The 21682-nt window shown below is 46.2% G+C and overlaps 1 protein-coding gene across 1 annotated transcript in view; it reads right to left on the bottom strand.

The window, feature by feature from the left end:
* Nucleotides 1-21682, bottom strand: part of LOC148506110 (VPS10 domain-containing receptor SorCS1-like) — a 255144-nt gene that overhangs the window by 225673 nt on the left and 7789 nt on the right. The window contains exons 3-5 of the mRNA XM_088447259.1: nucleotides 20730-20832; nucleotides 18115-18191; nucleotides 15572-15663 (exon numbers count right to left, since the gene is read on the bottom strand). Of these exons, the coding sequence (XP_088303385.1) occupies nucleotides 15572-15663; nucleotides 18115-18191; nucleotides 20730-20832 (272 nt within the window). The remainder of the gene's footprint in view (nucleotides 1-15571; nucleotides 15664-18114; nucleotides 18192-20729; nucleotides 20833-21682) is intronic.

A 21682-nucleotide genomic window follows, 5' to 3' on the forward strand; every position in this document is an offset into this window, starting at 1 on the left:
GATATATCTGTATAGACCATGGCTGTCACATGGGGGTTTATCTGTGTAAAGCATGGCTGCCACATGGGGGTATATCTGTTTAATGCATGGCTGCCACATGGGGATATATCTGTGTAATGTATGGCTGCCACATGGGGATATATCTGTGTAATACATGGCTGTCACTTGGGGGTATATCTGTGTAATGTATGGCTGTCACATGGGGATATATCTGTGTAATGCATGGCTGCCACATGGGGATATATTTGTGTAATGCATGGCTGCCACATGGGGATATATCTGTGTAATGCATGGCTGTCACATGGGGGTATGTTTGTGTAATGCATGGCTGCCACATGGGGGTATGTCTGTGTAATGCATGGCTGCCACATGGGGGTATATCTGCGTAATGCATGGCTGCCACATGGGGGTATATCTGCATAAAGCATGGCTGCCACATGGGGGTATATCTGCATAAAGCATGGCTGCCACATGGGGGTATATCTGTGTAATGCATGGCTGCCACATGGGGATATATCTGTGTAATGCATGGCTGCCACATGTGAGTATGTCTGTGTAATGCACGGCTGCCACATGGGGGTATGTCTGTGTAATGCATGGCTGCCACATGGTGTTTTGTCTGTGTAAAGCATGGCTGTCACATGGGGGTTTATCTGTGTAACGCATGGCTGCCACATGGGGGTTTATCTGTGTAATGCATGGCTGCCACATGGGAGTATGTCTGTGTAATGCATGGCTGCCACATGGGGGTATGTCTGTGTAATGCATGGCTGCCACATGGGGTATATATGTGTAATGCATGGCTACCACATGGGGGTATATCTGTTTAATGCATGGCTGCCTCATGGGGGTATATCTGTGTAATGCATGGCTGCCTCATGGGGGTATATCTGTGTAATGCATGGCTGCCACATGGGGAAAATCTGTGTAATGCATGGCTGTCACATTGGGTTTGTCTCTGTAATGCATGGCTGCCACATGGGGGTTTATCTGTGTAATGCATGGCTGCCACATGGGAGTATGTCTGTGTAATGCATGGCTGCCACATGGGGGTATGTCTGTGTAATGCATAGCTGCCACATGGGGGTATATCGGTGTAATGCATAGCTGCCACATGTGGGTATATCTGTGTAATGCATGGCTGCTACATGGTGGTATATCTGTGTAATACATGGCTGCCACATGGGGGTATATCTGCGTAATGCATGGCTACCACATGGGGGTCTATCTGTGTAATGCATGGCTGCCACATGGGGGTATGTCTGTGTAATGCATGGCTGCCACATGGGGGTTTATCTGTGTAAAGCATGGCTGCCACATGGGGGTATATCTGTGTAATGCAAGGCTGTCACATGGGGATATATCTGTGTAATGCATGGCTGCCACATGGGGGTATATCTGTGTAATGCATGGCTGTCACATGGGGATATATCTGTGTAATGCATGGCTGCAACATGCGGATATATCTGTGTAATGCATGGCTGTCACATGGGGGTTTATCTGTGTAATGCATGGCTGTCACATGGGGATATATCTGTGTAATGCATGGCTGCCACATGGGGATATATCTGTGTAATGCATGACTGCCACATGGGGATATATCTGTATAGACCATGGCTGTAAGATGGGGGTTTATCTGTGTAAAGCATGGCTGCCACATGGGGGTATATCTGTTTAATGCATGGCTGCCACATGGGGATATATCTGTGTAATGTATGGCTGCCACATGGGGATATATCTGTGTAATACATGTCTGTCACTTGGGGGTATATCTGTGTAATGTATGGCTGTCACATGGGGATATATCTGTGTAATGCATGGCTGCCACATGGGGATATATTTGTGTAATGCATGGCTGCCACATGGGGATATATCTGTGTAATGCATGGCTGTCACATGGGGGTATGTTTGTGTAATGCATGGCTGCCACATGGGGGTATGTCTGTGTAATGCATGGCTGCCACATGGGGGTATATCTGTGTAATGCATGGCTGCCACATGGGGGTATATCTGCATAAAGCATGGCTGCCACATGGGGGTATATCTGTGTAATGCATGGCTGCCACATGGGGATATATTTGTGTAATGCATGGCTGCCACATGGGGGTATGTCTGTGTAATGCACGGCTGCCACATGGGGGTATGTCTGTGTAATGCATGGCTGCCACATGGTGTTTTGTCTGTGTAAAGCATGGCTGTCACATGGGGGTTTATCTGTGTAATGCATGGCTGCCACATGGGGGTATGTCTGTGTAACGCATGGCTGCCACATGGGGGTTTATCTGTGTAATGCATGGCTGCCACATGGGAGTATGTCTGTGTAATGCATGGCTGCCACATGGGGGTATGTCTGTGTAATGCATGGCTGCCACATGGGGGTATATCTGTGTAATGCATGGCTGTCACATGGGGGTATGTCTGTGTAATACATAGCTGCCACATGGGGATATATCTGTGTAATACATGGCTGCCACATGGGGGTATATCTGCGTAATGCATGGCTACCACATGGGGGTCTATCTGTGTAATGCATGGTTGCCACATGGGGGTATGTCTGTGTAATGCATGGCTGCCACATGGGGGTTTATCTGTGTAAAGCATGGCTGCCACATGATGGTATATCTGTGTAATGCAAGGCTGTCACATGGGGATATATCTGTGTAATGCATGGCTGCCACATGGGGGTATATCTGTGTAATGCATGGCTGTCACATGGGGATATATCTGTGTAATGCATGGCTGCAACATGCGGATATATCTGTGTAATGCATGGCTGTCACATGGGGGTTTATCTGTGTAATGCATGGCTGTCACATGGGGATATATCTGTGTAATGCATGGCTGCCACATGGGGATATATCTGTGTAATGCATGACTGCCACATGGGGATATATCTGTATAGACCATGGCTGTCACATGGGGGTTTATCTGTGTAATGCATGGCTGTCACATGGGGGTATGTCTGTGTAATGCATAGCTGCCACATGGGGGTATATCTGTGTAATGCATGGCTGCCACATGGTGGTATATCTGTGTAATACTTGGCTGCCACATGGGGGTATATCTGTGTAATGCATGGCTACCACATGGGGGTATATCTGTGTAATGCATGGCTGCCACATGGTGGTATGTCTGTGTAATGCATGGCTGCCACATGTGAGTTTATCTGTGTAAAGCATGGCTGCCACATGGGGGTTTATCTGTCTAATGCATGGCTGTCACATGGGGATATATCTGTGTAAAGCATGGCTGCCACATGGGGATATATCTGTGTAATGCATGGCTGTCACATGGGGGTTTATCTGTGTAATGCATGGCTGTCACATGGGGATATATCTGTGTAATGCATGGCTGCCACATGGGGATATATCTGTGTAATGCATGACTGCCACATGGGGATATATCTGTATAAACCTTGGCTGTCACATGGGGGTATGTCTGTGTAACGCATGGCTGCCACATGGGGGTTTATCTGTGTAATGCATGGCTGCCACATGGGAGTATGTCTGTGTAATGCATGGCTGCCACATGGTGGTATATCTGTGTAATGCATGGCTACCACATGGGGGTATATCTGTGTAATGCATGGCTGCCACATGGTGGTATGTCTGTGTAATGCATGGCTGCCACATGGGAGTTTATCTGTGTAAAGCATGGCTGCCACATGGGGGTATATCTGTGTAATGCAAGGCTGCCACATGGGGATATACCTGTGTAATGTATGGCTGTCACATGTGGATATATCTGTGTAATGCATGGCTGCCACATGGGAGTAAATCTGTGTAATGCATGGCTGTCACATGGGGATATATCTGTGTAATGCATGGCTGCCACATGGGGATATATTTCTGTAATGCATGGCTGCCACATCGGGATATATTTGTGTAATGCATGGCTGTCACATGGGGGTATGTTTGTGTAATGCATGGCTGCCACATGGGGGTAAATCTGTGTAATGCATGGCTGCCACATGGGGGTATATCTGTGTAATGCATGGCTGCCACATGGGGGTATATCTGCATAAAGCATGGCTGCCACATGGGGGTATATCTGTGTAATGCATGGCTGCCACATGGGGATATATCTGTGTAATGCATGGCTGCCACATGGGAGTATGTCTGTGTAATGCACGGCTGCCACATGGGGGTATGTCTGTGTAATGCATGGCTGCCACATGGTGTTTTGTCTGTGTAAAGCATGGCTGTCACATGGGGGATTATCTGTGTAATGCATGGCTGCCACATGGGGGTATGTCTGTGTAACGCATGGCTGCCACATGGGGGTTTATCTGTGTAATGCATGGCTGCCACATGGGAGTATGTCTGTGTAATGCATGGCTGCCACATGGGGGTATGTCTGTGTAATGCATGGCTGCCACATGGGGATATACCTGTGTAATGTATGGCTGTCACATGTGGATATATCTGTGTAATGCATGGCTGCCACATGGGAGTAAATCTGTGTAATGCATGGCTGTCACATGGGGATATATCTGTGTAATGCATGGCTGCCACATGGGGATAAATCTGTGTAATGCATGGCTGTCACATTGGGTATGTCTCTGTAATGCATGGCTGCCACATGGGGGTTTATCTGTGTAATGCATGGCTGCCACATGGGAGTATGTCTGTGTAATGCATGGCTGCCACATGGGGGTATGTCTGTGTAATGCATAGCTGCCACATGGGGGTATATCTGTGTAATGCATAGCTGCCACATGGGGGTATATCTGTGTAATGCATGGCTGCTACATGGTGGTATATCTGTGTAATACATGGCTGCCACATGGGGGTATATCTGCGTAATGCATGGCTACCACATGGGGGTCTATCTGTGTAATGCATGGCTGCCACATGGGGGTATGTCTGTGTAATGCATGGCTGCCACATGGGGGTTTATCTGTGTAAAGCATGGCTGCCACATGGGGGTATATCTGTGTAATGCAAGGCTGTCACATGGGGATATATCTGTGTAATGCATGGCTGCCACATGGGGGTATATCTGTGTAATGCATGGCTGTCACATGGGGATATATCTGTGTAATGCATGGCTGCAACATGCGGATATATCTGTGTAATGCATGGCTGTCACATGGGGGTTTATCTGTGTAATGCATGGCTGTCACATGGGGATATATCTGTGTAATGCATGGCTGCCACATGGGGATATATCTGTGTAATGCATGACTGCCACATGGGGATATATCTGTATAGACCATGGCTGTCACATGGGGGTTTATCTGTGTAAAGCATGGCTGCCACATGGGGGTATATCTGTTTAATGCATGGCTGCCACATGGGGATATATCTGTGTAATGTATGGCTGCCACATGGGGATATATCTGTGTAATGCATGGCTGTCACATGGGGGTATGTCTGTGTAATGCATAGCTGCCACATGGGGGTATATCTGTGTAATGCATGGCTGCCACATGGTGGTATATCTGTGTAATACTTGGCTGCCACATGGGGGTATATCTGTGTAATGCATGGCTACCACATGGGGGTATATCTGTGTAATGCATGGCTGCCACATGGTGGTATGTCTGTGTAATGCATGGCTTCCACATGTGAGTTTATCTGTGTAAAGCATGGCTGCCACATGGGGGTTTATCTGTCTAATGCATGGCTGTCACATGGGGATATATCTGTGTAAAGCATGGCTGCCACATGGGGATATATCTGTGTAATGCATGGCTGTCACATGGGGGTTTATCTGTGTAATGCATGGCTTTCACATGGGGATATATCTGTGTAATGCATGGCTGCCACATGTGGATATATCTGTGTAATGCATGACTGCCACATGGGGATATATCTGTATAAACCTTGGCTGTCACATGGGGGTATGTCTGTGTAACGCATGGCTGCCACATGGGAGTATGTCTGTGTAATGCATGGCTGCCACATGTTGGTATATCTGTGTAATGCATGGCTACCACATGGGGGTATATCTGTGTAATGCATGGCTGCCACATGGTGGTATGTCTGTGTAATGCATGGCTGCCACATGGGAGTTTATCTGTGTAAAGCATGGCTGCCACCTGGGGGTATATCTGTGTAATGCAAGGCTGCCACATGGGGATATACCTGTGTAATGTATGGCTGTCACATGTGGATATATCTGTGTAATGCATGGCTGCCACATGGGAGTAAATCTGTGTAATGCATGGCTGTCACATGAGGATATATCTGTGTAATGCATGGCTGCCACATGGGGATATATTTCTGTAATGCATGGCTGCCACATGGGGATATATCTGTGTAATGCATGGCTGTCACATGGGGGTATGTTTGTGTAATGCATGGCTGCCACATGGGGGTATATCTGTGTAATGCATGGCTCCCACATGGGGGTATGTCTGTGTAATGCATTGCTGCCACATGGGGGTATATCTGTGTAATGCATGGCTGCCACATGGGGGTATATCTGCATAAAGCATGGCTGCCACATGGGGGTATATCTGTGTAATGCATGGCTGCCACATGGGGATATATCTGTGTAATGCATGGCTGCCACATGGGAGTATGTCTGTGTAATGCACGGCTGCCACATGGGGGTATGTCTGTGTAATGCATGGCTGCCACATGGTGTTTTGTCTGTGTAAAGCATGGCTGTCACATGGGGGTTTATCTGTGTAATGCATGGCTGCCACATGGGGGTATGTCTGTGTAACGCATGGCTGCCACATGGGGGTTTATCTGTGTAATGCATGGCTGCCACATGGGAGTATGTCTGTGTAATGCATGGCTGCCACATGGGGGTATGTCTGTGTAATGCATGGCTGCCACATGGGGTATATATGTGTAATGCATGGCTACCACATGGGGGTATATCTGTTTAATGCATGGCTGCCTCATGGGGGTATATCTGTGTAATGCATGGCTGCCTCATGGGGGTATATCTGTGTAATGCATGGCTGCCACATGGGGATAAATCTGTGTAATGCATGGCTGTCACATTGGGTATGTCTCTGTAATGCATGGCTGCCACATGGGGGTTTATCTGTGTAATGCATGGCTGCCACATGGGAGTATGTCTGTGGAATGCATGGCTGCCACATGGGGGTATGTCTGTGTAATGCATAGCTGCCACATGGGGGTATATCTGTGTAATGCATAGCTGCCACATGGGGGTATATCTGTGTAATGCATGGCTGCTACATGGGGGTATATCTGCGTAATGCATGGCTACCACATGGGGGTCTATCTGTGTAATGCATGGCTGCCACATGGGGGTATGTCTGTGTATTGCATGGCTGCCACATGGGGGTTTATCTGTGTAAAGCATGGCTGCCACATGGGGGTATATCTGTGTAATGCAAGGCTGTCACATGGGGATATATCTGTGTAATGCATGGCTGTCACATGGGGATATATCTGTGTAATGCATGGCTGCAACATGCGGATATATCTGTGTAATGCATGGCTGTCACATGGGGGTTTATCTGTGTAATGTATGGCTGTCACATGGGGATATATCTGTGTAATGCATGGCTGCCACATGGGGATATATCTGTGTAATGCATGACTGCCACATGGGGATATATCTGTATAGACCATGGCTGTCACATGGGGGTTTATCTGTGTAAAGCATGGCTGCCACATGGGGGTATATCTGTTTAATGCATGGCTGCCACATGGGGATATATCTGTGTAATGTATGGCTGCCACATGGGGATATATCTGTGTAATACATGGCTGTCACTTGGGGGTATATCTGTGTAATGTATGGCTGTCACATGGGGATATATCTGTGTAATGCATGGCTGCCACATGGGGATATATTTGTGTAATGCATGGCTGCCACATGGGGATATATCTGTGTAATGCATGGCTGTCACATGGGGGTATGTTTGTGTAATGCATGGCTGCCACATGGGGGTATGTCTGTGTAATGCATGGCTGCCACATGGGGGTATATCTGAGTAATGCATGGCTGCCACATGGGGGTATATCTGCATAAAGCATGGCTGCCACATGGGGGTATATCTGTGTAATGCATGGCTGCCACATGGGGATATATCTGTGTAATGCATGGCTGCCACATGGGGGTATGTCTGTGTAGTGCACGGCTGCCACATGGGGGTATGTCTGTGTAATGCATGGCTGCCACATGGTGTTTTGTCTGTGTAAAGCATGGCTGTCACATGGGGGTTTATCTGTGTAATGCATGGCTGCCACATGGGGGTATGTCTGTGTAACGCATGGCTGCCACATGGGGGTTTATCTGTGTAATGCATGGCTGCCACATGGGAGTATGTCTGTGTAATGCATGGCTGCCACATGGGGGTATGTCTGTGTAATGCATGGCTGCCACATGGGGGTATATCTGTGTAGTGCATGGCTGTCACATGGGGGTATGTCTGTGTAATGCATAGCTGCCACATGGGGGTATATCTGTGTAATGCATGGCTGCCACATGGTGGTATATCTGTGTAATACTTGGCTACCACATGGGGGTATATCTGTGTAATGCATGGCTACCACATGGGGGTATATCTGTGTAATGCATGGCTGCCACATGATGGTATGTCTGTGTAATGCATGGCTGCCACATGTGAGTTCATCTGTGTAAAGCATGGCTGCCACATGGGGGTTTATCTGTCTAATGCATGGCTGTCACATGGGGATATATCTGTGTAAAGCATGGCTGCCACATGGGGATATATCTGTGTAATGCATGGCTGTCACATGGGGGTTTATCTGTGTAATGCATGGCTGTCACATGGGGATATATCTGTGTAATGCATGGCTGCCACATGGGGATATATCTGTGTAATGCATGACTGCCACATGGGGATATATCTGTATAAACCTTGGCTGTCGCATGGGGGTATGTCTGTGTAACGCATCGCTGCCACATGGGGGTTTATCTGTGTAATGCATGGCTGCCACATGGGAGTATGTCTGTGTAATGCATGGCTGCCACATGGTGGTATATCTGTGTAATGCATGGCTACCACATGGGGGTATATCTGTGTAATGCATGGCTGCCACATGGTGGTATGTCTGTGTAATGCATGGCTGCCACATGGGAGTTTATCTGTGTAAAGCATGGCTGCCACATGGGGGTATATCTGTGTAATGCAAGGCTGCCACATGGGGATATACCTGTGTAATGTATGGCTGTCACATGTGGATATATCTGTGTAATGCATGGCTGCCACATGGGAGTAAATCTGTGTAATGCATGGCTGTCACATGGGGATATATCTGTGTAATGCATGGCTGCCACATGGGGGTATGTCTGTGTAATGCATGGCTGTCACATGGGGATATATCTGTGTAATGCATGGCTGCCACATGGGGGTATATCTGTGTAATGCATGGCTGCCACATGGGGGTTTATCTGTGTAAAGCATGGCTGCCACATGGGGGTATATCTGTGTAATGCATGGCTGTCACATGGGGCTATATCTGTGTAATGCATGGCTGCCACATGGGGGTATATCTGTGTAATGCATGGCTGCCACATGGGGATATATCTGTGTAATGCATGGCTGTCACATTGGGTATGTCTGTGTAATGCATGTCTGCCACATGGGGGTTTATCTGTGTAAAGCATGGCTGCCACATGGGGGTATATCTGTGTAAAGCATGGCTGCCACATGCGGGTATATCTGTGTAATGCATGGCTGTCACATGGGGATATATCTGTATAATGCATGGCTGCCACATGGGGATATATCTGTATAAAGCATGGCTGCCACATGGGGGTATATCTGTGTAATGCATGGCTGTCACATGGGGGTATATCTGTGTAACGCATCGCTGCCACATGGGGGTTTATCTGTGTAATGCATGGCTGCCACATGGGAGTATGTCTGTGTAATGCATGGCTGCCACATGGTGGTATATCTGTGTAATGCATGGCTGTCACATGGGGGTATATCTGTGTAATGCATGGCTGCCACATGGGGATATATCTGTGTAATGCATGGCTGCCACATGGGAGTATGTCTGTGTAATGCACGGCTGCCACATGGGGGTATGTCTGTGTAATGCATGGCTGCCACATGGTGTTTTGTCTGTGTAAAGCATGGCTGTCACATGGGGGTTTATCTGTGTAATGCATGGCTGCCACATGGGGGTATGTCTGTGTAACGCATGGCTGCCACATGGGGGTTTATCTGTGTAATGCATGGCTGCCACATGGGAGTATGTCTGTGTAATGCATGGCTGCCACATGGGGGTATGTCTGTGTAATGCATGGCTGCCACATGGGGTATATATGTGTAATGCATGGCTACCACATGGGGGTATATCTGTTTAATGCATGGCTGCCTCATGGGGGTATATCTGTGTAATGCATGGCTGCCTCATGGGGGTATATCTGTGTAATGCATGGCTGCCACATGGGGATAAATCTGTGTAATGCATGGCTGTCACATTGGGTATGTCTCTGTAATGCATGGCTGCCACATGGGGGTTTATCTGTGTAATGCATGGCTGCCACATGGGAGTATGTCTGTGTAATGCATGGCTGCCACATGGGGGTATGTCTGTGTAATGCATAGCTGCCACATGGGGGTATATCTGTGTAATGCATAGCTGCCACATGGGGGTATATCTGTGTAATGCATGGCTGCTACATGGTGGTATATCTGTGTAATACATGGCTGCCACATGGGGGTATATCTGCGTAATGCATGGCTACCACATGGGGGTCTATCTGTGTAATGCATGGCTGCCACATGGGGGTATGTCTGTGTAATGCATGGCTGCCACATGGGGGTTTATCTGTGTAAAGCATGGCTGCCACATGGGGGTATATCTGTGTAATGCAAGGCTGTCACATGGGGATATATCTGTGTAATGCATGGCTGCCACATGGGGGTATATCTGTGTAATGCATGGCTGTCACATGGGGATATATCTGTGTAATGCATGGCTGCAACATGCGGATATATCTGTGTAATGCATGGCTGTCACATGGGGTTTTATCTGTGTAATGCATGGCTGTCACATGGGGATATATCTGTGTAATGCATGGCTGCCACATGGGGATATATCTGTGTAATGCATGACTGCCACATGGGGATATATCTGTATAGACCATGGCTGTCACATGGGGGTTTATCTGTGTAAAGCATGGCAGCCACATGGGGGTATATCTGTTTAATGCATGGCTGCCACATGGGGATATATCTGTGTAATGTATGGCTGCCACATGGGGATATATCTGTGTAATACATGGCTGTCACTTGGGGGTATATCTGTGTAATGTATGGCTGTCACATGGGGATATATCTGTGTAATGCATGGCTGCCACATGGGGATATATTTGTGTAATGCATGGCTGCCACATGGGGATATATCTGTGTAATGCATGGCTGTCACATGGGGGTATGTTTGTGTAATGCATGGCTGCCACATGGGGGTATGTCTGTGTAATGCATGGCTGCCACATGTGGGTATATCTGTGTAATGCATGGCTGTCACATGGGGGTATATCTGCATAAAGCATGGCTGCCACATGGGGGTATATCTGTGTAATGCATGGCTGCCACATGGGGATATATCTGTGTAATGCATGGCTGCCACATGGGGGTATGTCTGTGTAATGCACGGCTGCCACATGGGGGTATGTCTGTGTAATGCATGGCTGCCACATGGTGTTTTGTCTGTGTAAAGCATGGCTGTCACATGGGGGTTTATCTGTGTAATGCATGGCATGCCCCATGGGGGTATGTCTGTGTAACGCATGGCTGCCACATGGGGGTTTATCTGTGTAATGCATGGCTGCCACATGGGAGTATGTCTGTGTAATGCATGGCTGCCACATGGGGGTATGTCTGTGTAATGCATGGCTGCCACATGGGGGTATATCTGTGTAATGCATGGCTGTCACATGGGGGTATGTCTGTGTAATGCATAGCTGCCACATGGGGGTATATCTGTGTAATGCATGGCTGCCACATGGTGGTATATCTGTGTAATACTTGGCTGCCACATGGGGGTATATCTGTGTAATGCATGGCTACCACATGGGGGTATATCTGTGTAATGCATGGCTGCCACATGGTGGTATGTCTGTGTAATGCATGGCTGCCACATGTGAGTTTATCTGTGTAAAGCATGGCTGCCACATGGGGGTTTATCTGTCTAATGCATGGCTGTCACATGGGGAAATATCTGTGTAAAGCATGGCTGCCACATGGGGATATATCTGTGTAATGCATGGCTGTCACATGGGGGTTTATCTGTGTAATGCATGGCTGTCACATGGGGATATATCTGTGTAATGCATGGCTGCCACATGGGGATATATCTGTGTAATGCATGACTGCCACATGGGGATATATCTGTATAAACCTTGGCTGTCACATGGGGGTATGTCTGTGTAACGCATGGCTGCCACATGGGGGTTTATCTGTGTAATGCATGGCTGCCACATGGGAGTATGTCTGTGTAATGCATGGCTGCCACATGGTGGTATATCTGTGTAATGCATGGCTACCACATGGGGGTATATCTGTGTAATGCATGGCTGCCACATGGTGGTATGTCTGTGTAATGCATGGCTGCCACATGGGAGTTTATCTGTGTAAAGCATGGCTGCCACATGGGGGTATATCTGTGTAATGCAAGGCTGCCACATGGGGATATACCTGTGTAATGTATGGCTGTCACATGTGGATATATCTGTGTAATGCATGGCTGCCACATGGGAGTAAATCTGTGTAATGCATGGCTGTCACATGGGGATATATCTGTGTAATGCATGGCTGCCACATGGGGGTATGTCTGTGTAATGCATGGCTGTCACATGGGGATATATCTGTGTAATGCATGGCTGCCACATGGGGGTATATCTGTGTAATGCATGGCTGCCACATGGGGGTTTATCTGTGTAAAGCATGGCTGCCACATGGGGGTATATCTGTGTAATGCATGGCTGTCACATGGGGCTATATCTGTGTAATGCATGGCTGCCACATGGGGGTATATCTGTGTAATGCATGGCTGCCACATGGGGATATATCTGTGTAATGCATGGCTGTCACATTGGGTATGTCTGTGTAATGCATGTCTGCCACATGGGGGTTTATCTGTGTAAAGCATGGCTGCCACATGGGGGTATATCTGTGTAATGCATTGCTGCCACATGGGGGTATGCCTGTGTAATGCATGGCTGCCACATGGGGGTATGTCTGTGTAATGCATGGCTGCCACATGGGGGTATGTCTGTGTAATGCATGGCTGCCACATGAGGGTATGTCTGTGTAATGCATGGTTGCCACATGGGGGTTTATCTGTGTAATGCATGGCTGTCAGATGGGGATATATCTGTGTAATGCATGGCTGCCACATGGGAATATATCTGTGTAATGCATGGCTGCCACATGGGGGTTTATCTGTGTAATGCATGGCTGCCACATGGGGGTATATCTGTGTAATGCATGGCTGTCACATGGGGATCTATATGTGTAATGCATGGCTGCCACATGGGGATATATTTGTGTAATGCATGGCTGCCACATTGGGGTATATCTGTGTAAAGCATGGCTGCCACATGCGGGTATATCTGTGTAATGCATGGCTGTCACATGGGGATATATCTGTGTAATGCATGGCTGCCACATGGGGATATATCTGTGTAATGCATGGCTGCCACATGGGGGTATATCTTTGTAAAGCATGGCTGCCACATGCGGGTATATCTGTGTAATGCATGGCTGTCACATGGGGATATATCTGTGTAATGCATGGCTGCCACATGGGGATATATCTGTATAAAGCATGGCTGCCACATGGGGGTATATCTGTGTAATGCATGGCTGTCACATGGGGGTATATCTGTGTAATGCATGGCTGCCACATGGGGGTATGTCTGTGTAATGCATGGCTGTAACATGGGGATATATCTGTGTAATGCATGGCTGCCACATGGGGGTATATCTGTGTAATGCATGGCTTCCACGTTGGGTATATCTGTGTAATGCATGGCTGCCACATGGGGATATATCTGTGTAATGCATGGCTGCCACATGGGGGTTTATCTGTGTAATGCATGACTGCCACATGGGGGTATATCTGTGTAATGCATGGCTGCCACATGGGGGTATATCTGTGTAAAGCATGGCTGCCACATGCGGGTATATCTGTGTAATGCATGCCTGTCACATGGGGATATATATGTGTAATGCATGGCTGCCACATGGGGATATATCTGTGTAATGCATGGCTGCCACATGGGGGTATATCTGTGTAAAGCATGGCTGCCACATGCAGGTATATCTGTGTAATACATGGCTGTCACATGGGGATATATCTGTGTAATGCATGGCTGCCACATGGGGATATATCTGTGTAATGCATGGCTGCCACATGGGGGTATATCTGTGTAAAGCATGGCTGCCACATGCGGGTATATCTGTGTAATGCATGGCTGTCACATGGGGATATATCTGTGTAATGCATGGCTGCCACATGGGGATATATCTGTATAAAGCATGGCTGCCACATGGGGGTATTTCTGTGTAATGCATGGCTGTCACATGGGGGTATATCTGTGTAATGCATGGCTACCACATGGGGGTATATCCGTGTAATGCATGACTGCCACATGGGGGTATACCTGTATAATGCATGGCTGCCACATGGGGGTATGTCTGTGTAATGCATGGCTGCCACATGGGGGTATGTCTGTGTAATGCATGGCTGCCACATGGGGGTATGGCTGTGTAATGCATGGCTGCCACATGGGGTAAACCTGTATAATGCATGGCTGCCACATGGGGGTATATCTGTGTAATGCATACGGTAGCAGTCACCAAAGGATTATGGGATAGAGTGGGTCATTCAGACACGCTCGCAAGCGGGTCGATGTTCCCCACTGCGCATGCGCACGACGGAGGGAGCTCCGTCGTGCGCATGCGTGAGACCCGGGGAGCGGCGGTCTTTCCATCGCTCCAGGTCTCACACCAATGGGGGAGTGCTGCAAATGTTGATTGACAGTACGCCCCCTTTGGTGGGCGTGCCGGGGGGGTGCCTGCCAGACGGACGCGTTCCCATGGGAACGCCTACCGTCAAAAGCCGGCCCCACTGACATCAGTAGTGATGTCAGTGGGAGTGATTTTGGCTCTGATAGAGCCAAAATCACTTCTGGGCTTGCGGCAGCGAGACCCTACCGCAGGGCCTCCGTCGCAAGCCCGATGGTCGCGATGGTCAAGACCATCACGACCATCATCATGGACGCTCGCATAAGCTGTGGGTGGTAACCCACAGCTATGCGAGCGTCCTTGAGGACGCTCCAAAAAATGGTAGGAGGGCCCTGATTCACAGCGAGCGCTCTGGTCAGAGCGTTCAGCTCTGAATCAGGCCCAAAGACACATATAATGACCGTGCTCACAATGTTTAGCTTTCCTATAGTTAGTGAGATCTTACACAAGAAGTTACACAAAATAATTAATCATCTCTTGATATTTGCATTACAGACAAAAATGTGGATAATAAAAAAAAAATAGGATTACAATGCATTAACCCATTATGTCTCATATTTGAGCCTTGTGTTCTCCATTCATACAAAGAGAGTGTGAGTATATATTGTATTACTCAGTCATTACCACAGATGCCGGATGGAAAACGACGTGTGTTTCATAGCGACCAGGACCCCACCTTGATCCAGGTACAAGACGCTGTACTCTTCTTCAAAGATCTGCCAGATACAAATCGCTTTTAGAAATGATTTAAGACAAGAAAGAAATCAAACAAGTGTGGAACATTCACCGACAGACCCCGCATCAAACATTCCGTCTTCTCTGCTTACTTCAAAGTTATAGCGCACATCGCTCCTTTCCCATCTCATGTGATCTCGGGCAGCAGAAACAGCGCAGCGTTGGGATCTGCCGGAGGCCTCCAGCAAAAGTCCCGTTTACCACTAAAAGCAAAGCAGCGTCTACGTCTCTACAGAGACAGCGCCAGAGTCTCTGAGGTCTCATTTTGGTAATTAAGATGTAATATGCACCGAGGAACAGGGGAACGGGTGGGAGAGGGACTGAAGTATATTCACTAATGGGAAATAGCTTTTATCATGTACACAGAGTAGTGGGAACTGAATACATTGGCTTAATCGGGAACACAGAGCTGTTTAAAAGGGAATTTTATTTAATGTTTATTCCACCCATACATTGGAACAACAGCCGAGGTCTAATCTTGTGTTTTATACCCAGTGTTTTATTATGGGGTAATAATCTTTTTTTTTTTTTTTTTGCTCAGCGCTGACCGTGTGTAAGTAACTTAGCAAGGGTTAGAACGTACCAGTGACCAATCAGGACATTACAGCGTACACAAACCTAGACCGACCATCGGTAATGCGTCTGTCTTTGAAACTACTTAAGATATTGTCCATTGAACTGGAGGGTGGGTAATACAGGAAAATAGTATCCCCAGGGTTTCATACAAAAGACATTGAAAAGGTCGACAGTGATTTGGTAGACACAAGAAAGCCGACATGGAAGAATGTCGATGTGGCAAAATGTCGACATGACAAAAGGTCTACAGTGCAGAAGGTCGACCAGCAGAGAGCAACCACACAAACCATACTGTAGGCTAGTCCAGGAGAGGATTTATATATACTATTCTGTAGATATTTGCATTTGGTGTTTATAAATGTAAGAATATATAATAGTATGTATGCTATGCATGTATTATACAAATGAGTATGGGACCCAATAATGTGATATTTATCGTGGGCCTATTAGTGTATTCAATCTGCTGTGGTGATAATTTGCATTTAACTCTATATTATACAATGTAAAATGTATATCATATATAGATAGATAGATAGATAGATAGATAGATAGATAGATAGATAGATAGATAGATAGATATGAGAGAGAGAGATAGATAGATAGATATGAGATAGATAGATAGATAGATAGATAGATAGATAGATAGATAGATAGATAGATAGTTATGAGATAGATAGATATGAGATAGATAGATAGATAGATAGATAGATAGATAGATATGAGATAGATAGATAGATAGATATGAGATAGATAGATAGATAGATAGATATGAGATAGATAGATATGAGATAGATAGATAGATAGATAGATAGATAGATATGAGATAGATAGATAGATAGATATAAGATATATAGATATGAGATAGATAGATAGATAGATAGATAGATAGATAGATAGATATGAGATAGATAGATAGATAGATAGATAGATAGATAGATAGATATGAGATAAATAGATAGATAGATAGACAGATAGATAGATAGATAGATAATGAGATAGATAGATAGATAGATAGATAGATATGAGATAGATAGATAGATAGATAGATAGATAGATAGATATGAGATAGATAGATAGATAGATATGAGATAGAAAGATAGATAGATAGATAGATAGACAGACAGATAGATAGATAGATAGATAGATATATAGATAGATATGAGATAGATAGATATGAGATAGATAGATAGATAGATAGATAGATAGATAGATAGATAGATAGATAGATATGAGATAGATAGATATGAGATAGATAGATAGATAGATAGATAGATAGATAGATAGATAGATAGATAGATATGAGATAGATAGATAGATAGATAGATAGATAGATAGATAGATAGACAGACAGATAGATAGATATGAGATAGATAGATAGATATGAGATAGATAGATAGATAGATAGATAGATAGATAGATAGATATGAGATAGACAGATAGATAGATATGAGATAGATAGATAGATATGAGATAGATAGATAGATAGATAGATAGATAGATAGATAGATAGATAGATAGATAGATAGATAGATAGATAGATAGATGCAGAGTGCACAGGATCCATTGGTTCATCTGAGAAAGTTCTGTCTCCGGATGTTCCTGTATTGGTTATACTGTACAGCAGTCGGCAGATTAGAGGTAATACTATTACAGTAGAGCCTCCTCAGTAACAAGCCGCTTTCTCAGGGTATTTTTGTGCTGTGTTGTGTCTGCATTTAGCAAACGTGGCAGCGTCCTACTTATTCCCTCATGAGTCTGTCACAGACATCAGCGGCCCCGAGGAGGCTCCTGTCATTCGCAGGGTCGGCATTCACGAGCCGTTAGTGTCAGGCGACATGTGTCTCAATTATATTTACCTGTCTCCACGTATTGCCTGCGTCGGACGAAATGAACATGCTGACATCAGTCTCGGTTAGCTCAGAGCCGATATTCCCTGTGGCGGAGAGTAAGCACAAGAAACGGTTGTGAGGTGACGGTGCGGCTCGCGCTTGCGTAGCGCAAAGGTCGCTGAGCCATTAGCCACATTTATAATCCCCCCCGTACGATCGTAATACACCGGCCTGGCACAGACCTGGGGTCACTTTTGCATCATAGGATAATTATTATATTTTATTTACAGTCTATAAGACACATATATAACATCTATAACTTTTAATCATTTCACCTCTAGTAACCACGCTGATTGTTGTTTTTTTTTTAATAATGGTCCTGTACCTTTATAAAGTCATTTATTAAACTATATAGCTATATGTACTTGTATTTGTTCCAATATTGGCCCTGATTCAGAGCCGCTCGTAAGCGGCCGTTCGTTCGTTCTGACCGATGTTCGCACATCTGCGCATGCGTACGGATTTTAATACCCATGCGCGAACCGGTCAGTGCGGCCGAAAATCGTTTGTTCGCTATATAGCGAATGCCTGCTATTTTGAGTGACAGAAGGAGGCGTATGTGGGTGGTAACAGGGGAAGGTGCTTGAAAACGGGGGTGTGGAATTCGAACGCAGGCGTACTTAAATGTCAAAACGGGCGTTTTAAGGGTGTGCATAATTAATGCAGCAGCGTCATTGACCACGTCACTTGTTTTTTTTTTACTCAGAACTGCTCGCAAAATAGCGGTTGAAAAAAACAGCCACAAGAATAGCGAGCAGTTCATACGCTGTTCGATGTACTCGATTAATCTAATAAATAGCGGACATGACGTAGGATGCGAGCGGCAAGGGGGCGTATTTTTCAAAATTACAACCGCAAGTTTTGCTCGCTCGTTCAGACTTAGAGGCGTGAACAGACCGCAATTAGCGAACGGTTCATTTGAATAGCCACCCCTTGTTTTAGAACGAACGACCGCAAATAGCGAGCGGCTCTGAATGAGGGCCATTGTTTTTACTTGTTCTGTGTCACTTATATCCTGCCCTGCGAGAACATATATTAACCTGCAGACAGTCCCAGGGGAGTAATATGAGCTTGTCGCACTGAAGGCAGCATCTGACTAATCATTTGCGGTGGAAGATTTGCGCACTTTGCAGCATTTACTAAGTGAAGGTCAGGTCTCGCTATCACTTGTAGATCTATCTAGACCAGAGCTTCCCAAAGGCGGTCCTTAAGACTCCCCAACGGGTCAGGTTTTAGAGATATCCATGGTTGAGCACAGATGGTTAAATCAAATTGACTGAGGTACTATTTAACCTGATTCAGCAAGGAAGGCACGGATGCAAACGCACGCAATCGGCCGATGTTCGCGGTCTGCACATGCATCTGGGTCGCAGTGCGCCTGAGCGGACCGCTCACTGCATCCGCAAAAGCGAGCAAATTGGATACTCAGACCCAGGGAAAAGGGATCGACAGGAAGTGCGGTATGTGGGTGGATACGTGGGAGTGGTCGGCAGGCGTGCCAGTGCATTGGAACCCAGTTACATCGGCGTGCATAAATTAGCAACCGAGTCTCTCAAATACGGCGGCAGAGTCAGGTCTACCTTTAGTCTGTGTGCGGATCCGATGTTACTCGATGTTCCCGATGTTTTCTCAGCCTTGCGCATCAGTACGGACATTTGTAGTGCTGTGTGTCTGCGATTACCGTGCGTATATGCAATCATTAGCATTTTCCTGCTTGGCCGTGTGCGTGCGTCTGCATCCGTGCGTTCCTTGCTGAATCAGTACGGACGTTAGTGGAGGGTAAAGGGGGCGGTATTATGTGGCGCAGGGCGAAATCGTCATGTGCATGACACAGGAGAAGACGCAGCTGAGGAGGGAGATGGTCGCTGTACCCCGCCGAACCTCGCTGGAAGTGTAAGTAATGATGAATTTCAGTTGCATTTTCATTAGTGTCACTGCGATACTAAACGAAATATGCCGCTGGTAATTAGATTAATTGATAAATGAGGCCCTTATGGTGCCCATACACGTACAATTTTTTACCCGATATGGACAGTTTCGACAGGATGTATACACCAATCGCATCAAAATAGTTTTTCTTCTATGTGTTCTGCGACCCCGATGCGCGTCCCCGCGTTCCTCTAGTTGGATCGCAGATCAGATGGTTTTGCAGAGAGATCTACAATCTTTTGAGTACAATGTGATACACTTCTATGCATCTTATCCTGTAATCGTAACAATCAATCGTACTCGTACTCCATCTCACCACATCGTATGGAGAATTTCCAGGGCAATCGTACAACACATCTTACCAACTTTGAATCGCACCGTGTATGGGGCCTTTAGTGTTTCCCATCAGCACCAGTAAGTAGGTATATACAGTTCCAGTAAATGTTTTCTTTCCCATTTCCCTAGAATGCGGAACAATCATATTGCCGACATGCCCCTAAACAGCTGCAGATGGCATCACTGAGAGTCGGCAACTACGGTTCCTAATCATCAGTCACTCTAAGCTGCGTTGTCTGTGGCCCTGCTCTGAGATATACACTGCGATATAACCGTCGTCTTATTACACATGCATAATATGTGTCTATAACAGGTACCTGAGGCCACGATGATCCCTGGGGCGGTGTCCCGGCTGGCGATGTTACCAGTAGTGTACGGATTTTCAGACACCTTTAGGTGCAGATGCAGAGAGCAGTAAGGCTGCAAAGGAACACAACATCTATGAGTTATAGATCGCATTCTAGGTATTACCTGTCTCCTTCATTATACTATATATTACATTATTAAAGTGTTCTAGGAACTGCATTACCCAGACTACTGACTGTCCTACGTAAGGTCCTCAATGTAAGAGGCTTCCTCTGACACATGCACAAATAATACTGGTACCACTGCCGCCGTGGGTTCAATGCCAACCAGGGCACTAGCTGCAGAAGTCTGTAACATGATTTGGTTATTCTCTGGGAGCTTCGTGTCCTTACCACAAGAAAGAGACATATAACTTAGCCTGTATGCCTGGGAATTTAGATTGTAAGCTCTTTTGGAGCAGGGACTAATGTAAATGAAGATACCGCCTCATTGTACAGCCAGGCATAGCTGGTTGGCCCCGTCCACATTATCGCCAACCAAGGCTTAGTAAGTAGACTCCATATGAGACTATTTATCGGATCTCTGTATGACCTGCTGTGTGTAAGTACAGTAATAGGATGGGCAACTCAATGACGGGAAGATTCTTTTTAAAGCAATTACTGTAGGAATTGGATGCTGCGATAACTAACCGTGGAAGGACGAGCAGAAAAGATAGAGCGAGGGCTACCGGGCTTCGGAAGCAATTTAATGTATCCGCATTATACAGTAAGTCTGCAGACAGTCCAGTCCAACCCCAATTTTATATTCCCTGATTATTCATAATTTTCTCTTCAGTCCCCTCATTCCCTAACGTATTTCAACTACACATTATACTTTATTATTATTATTATTTAGTAACAGTTTTTATATAGCACTAACATATACTGCAGCACTTTATAGAGAATGTTTGGTCACAAACATCAGT

The sequence above is a fragment of the Taudactylus pleione genome, unplaced genomic scaffold (genome assembly GCF_031769625.1).
Source record: "Taudactylus pleione unplaced genomic scaffold, aTauple2 ptg000425l, whole genome shotgun sequence".
NCBI lineage: Eukaryota > Metazoa > Chordata > Amphibia > Anura > Myobatrachidae > Taudactylus > Taudactylus pleione.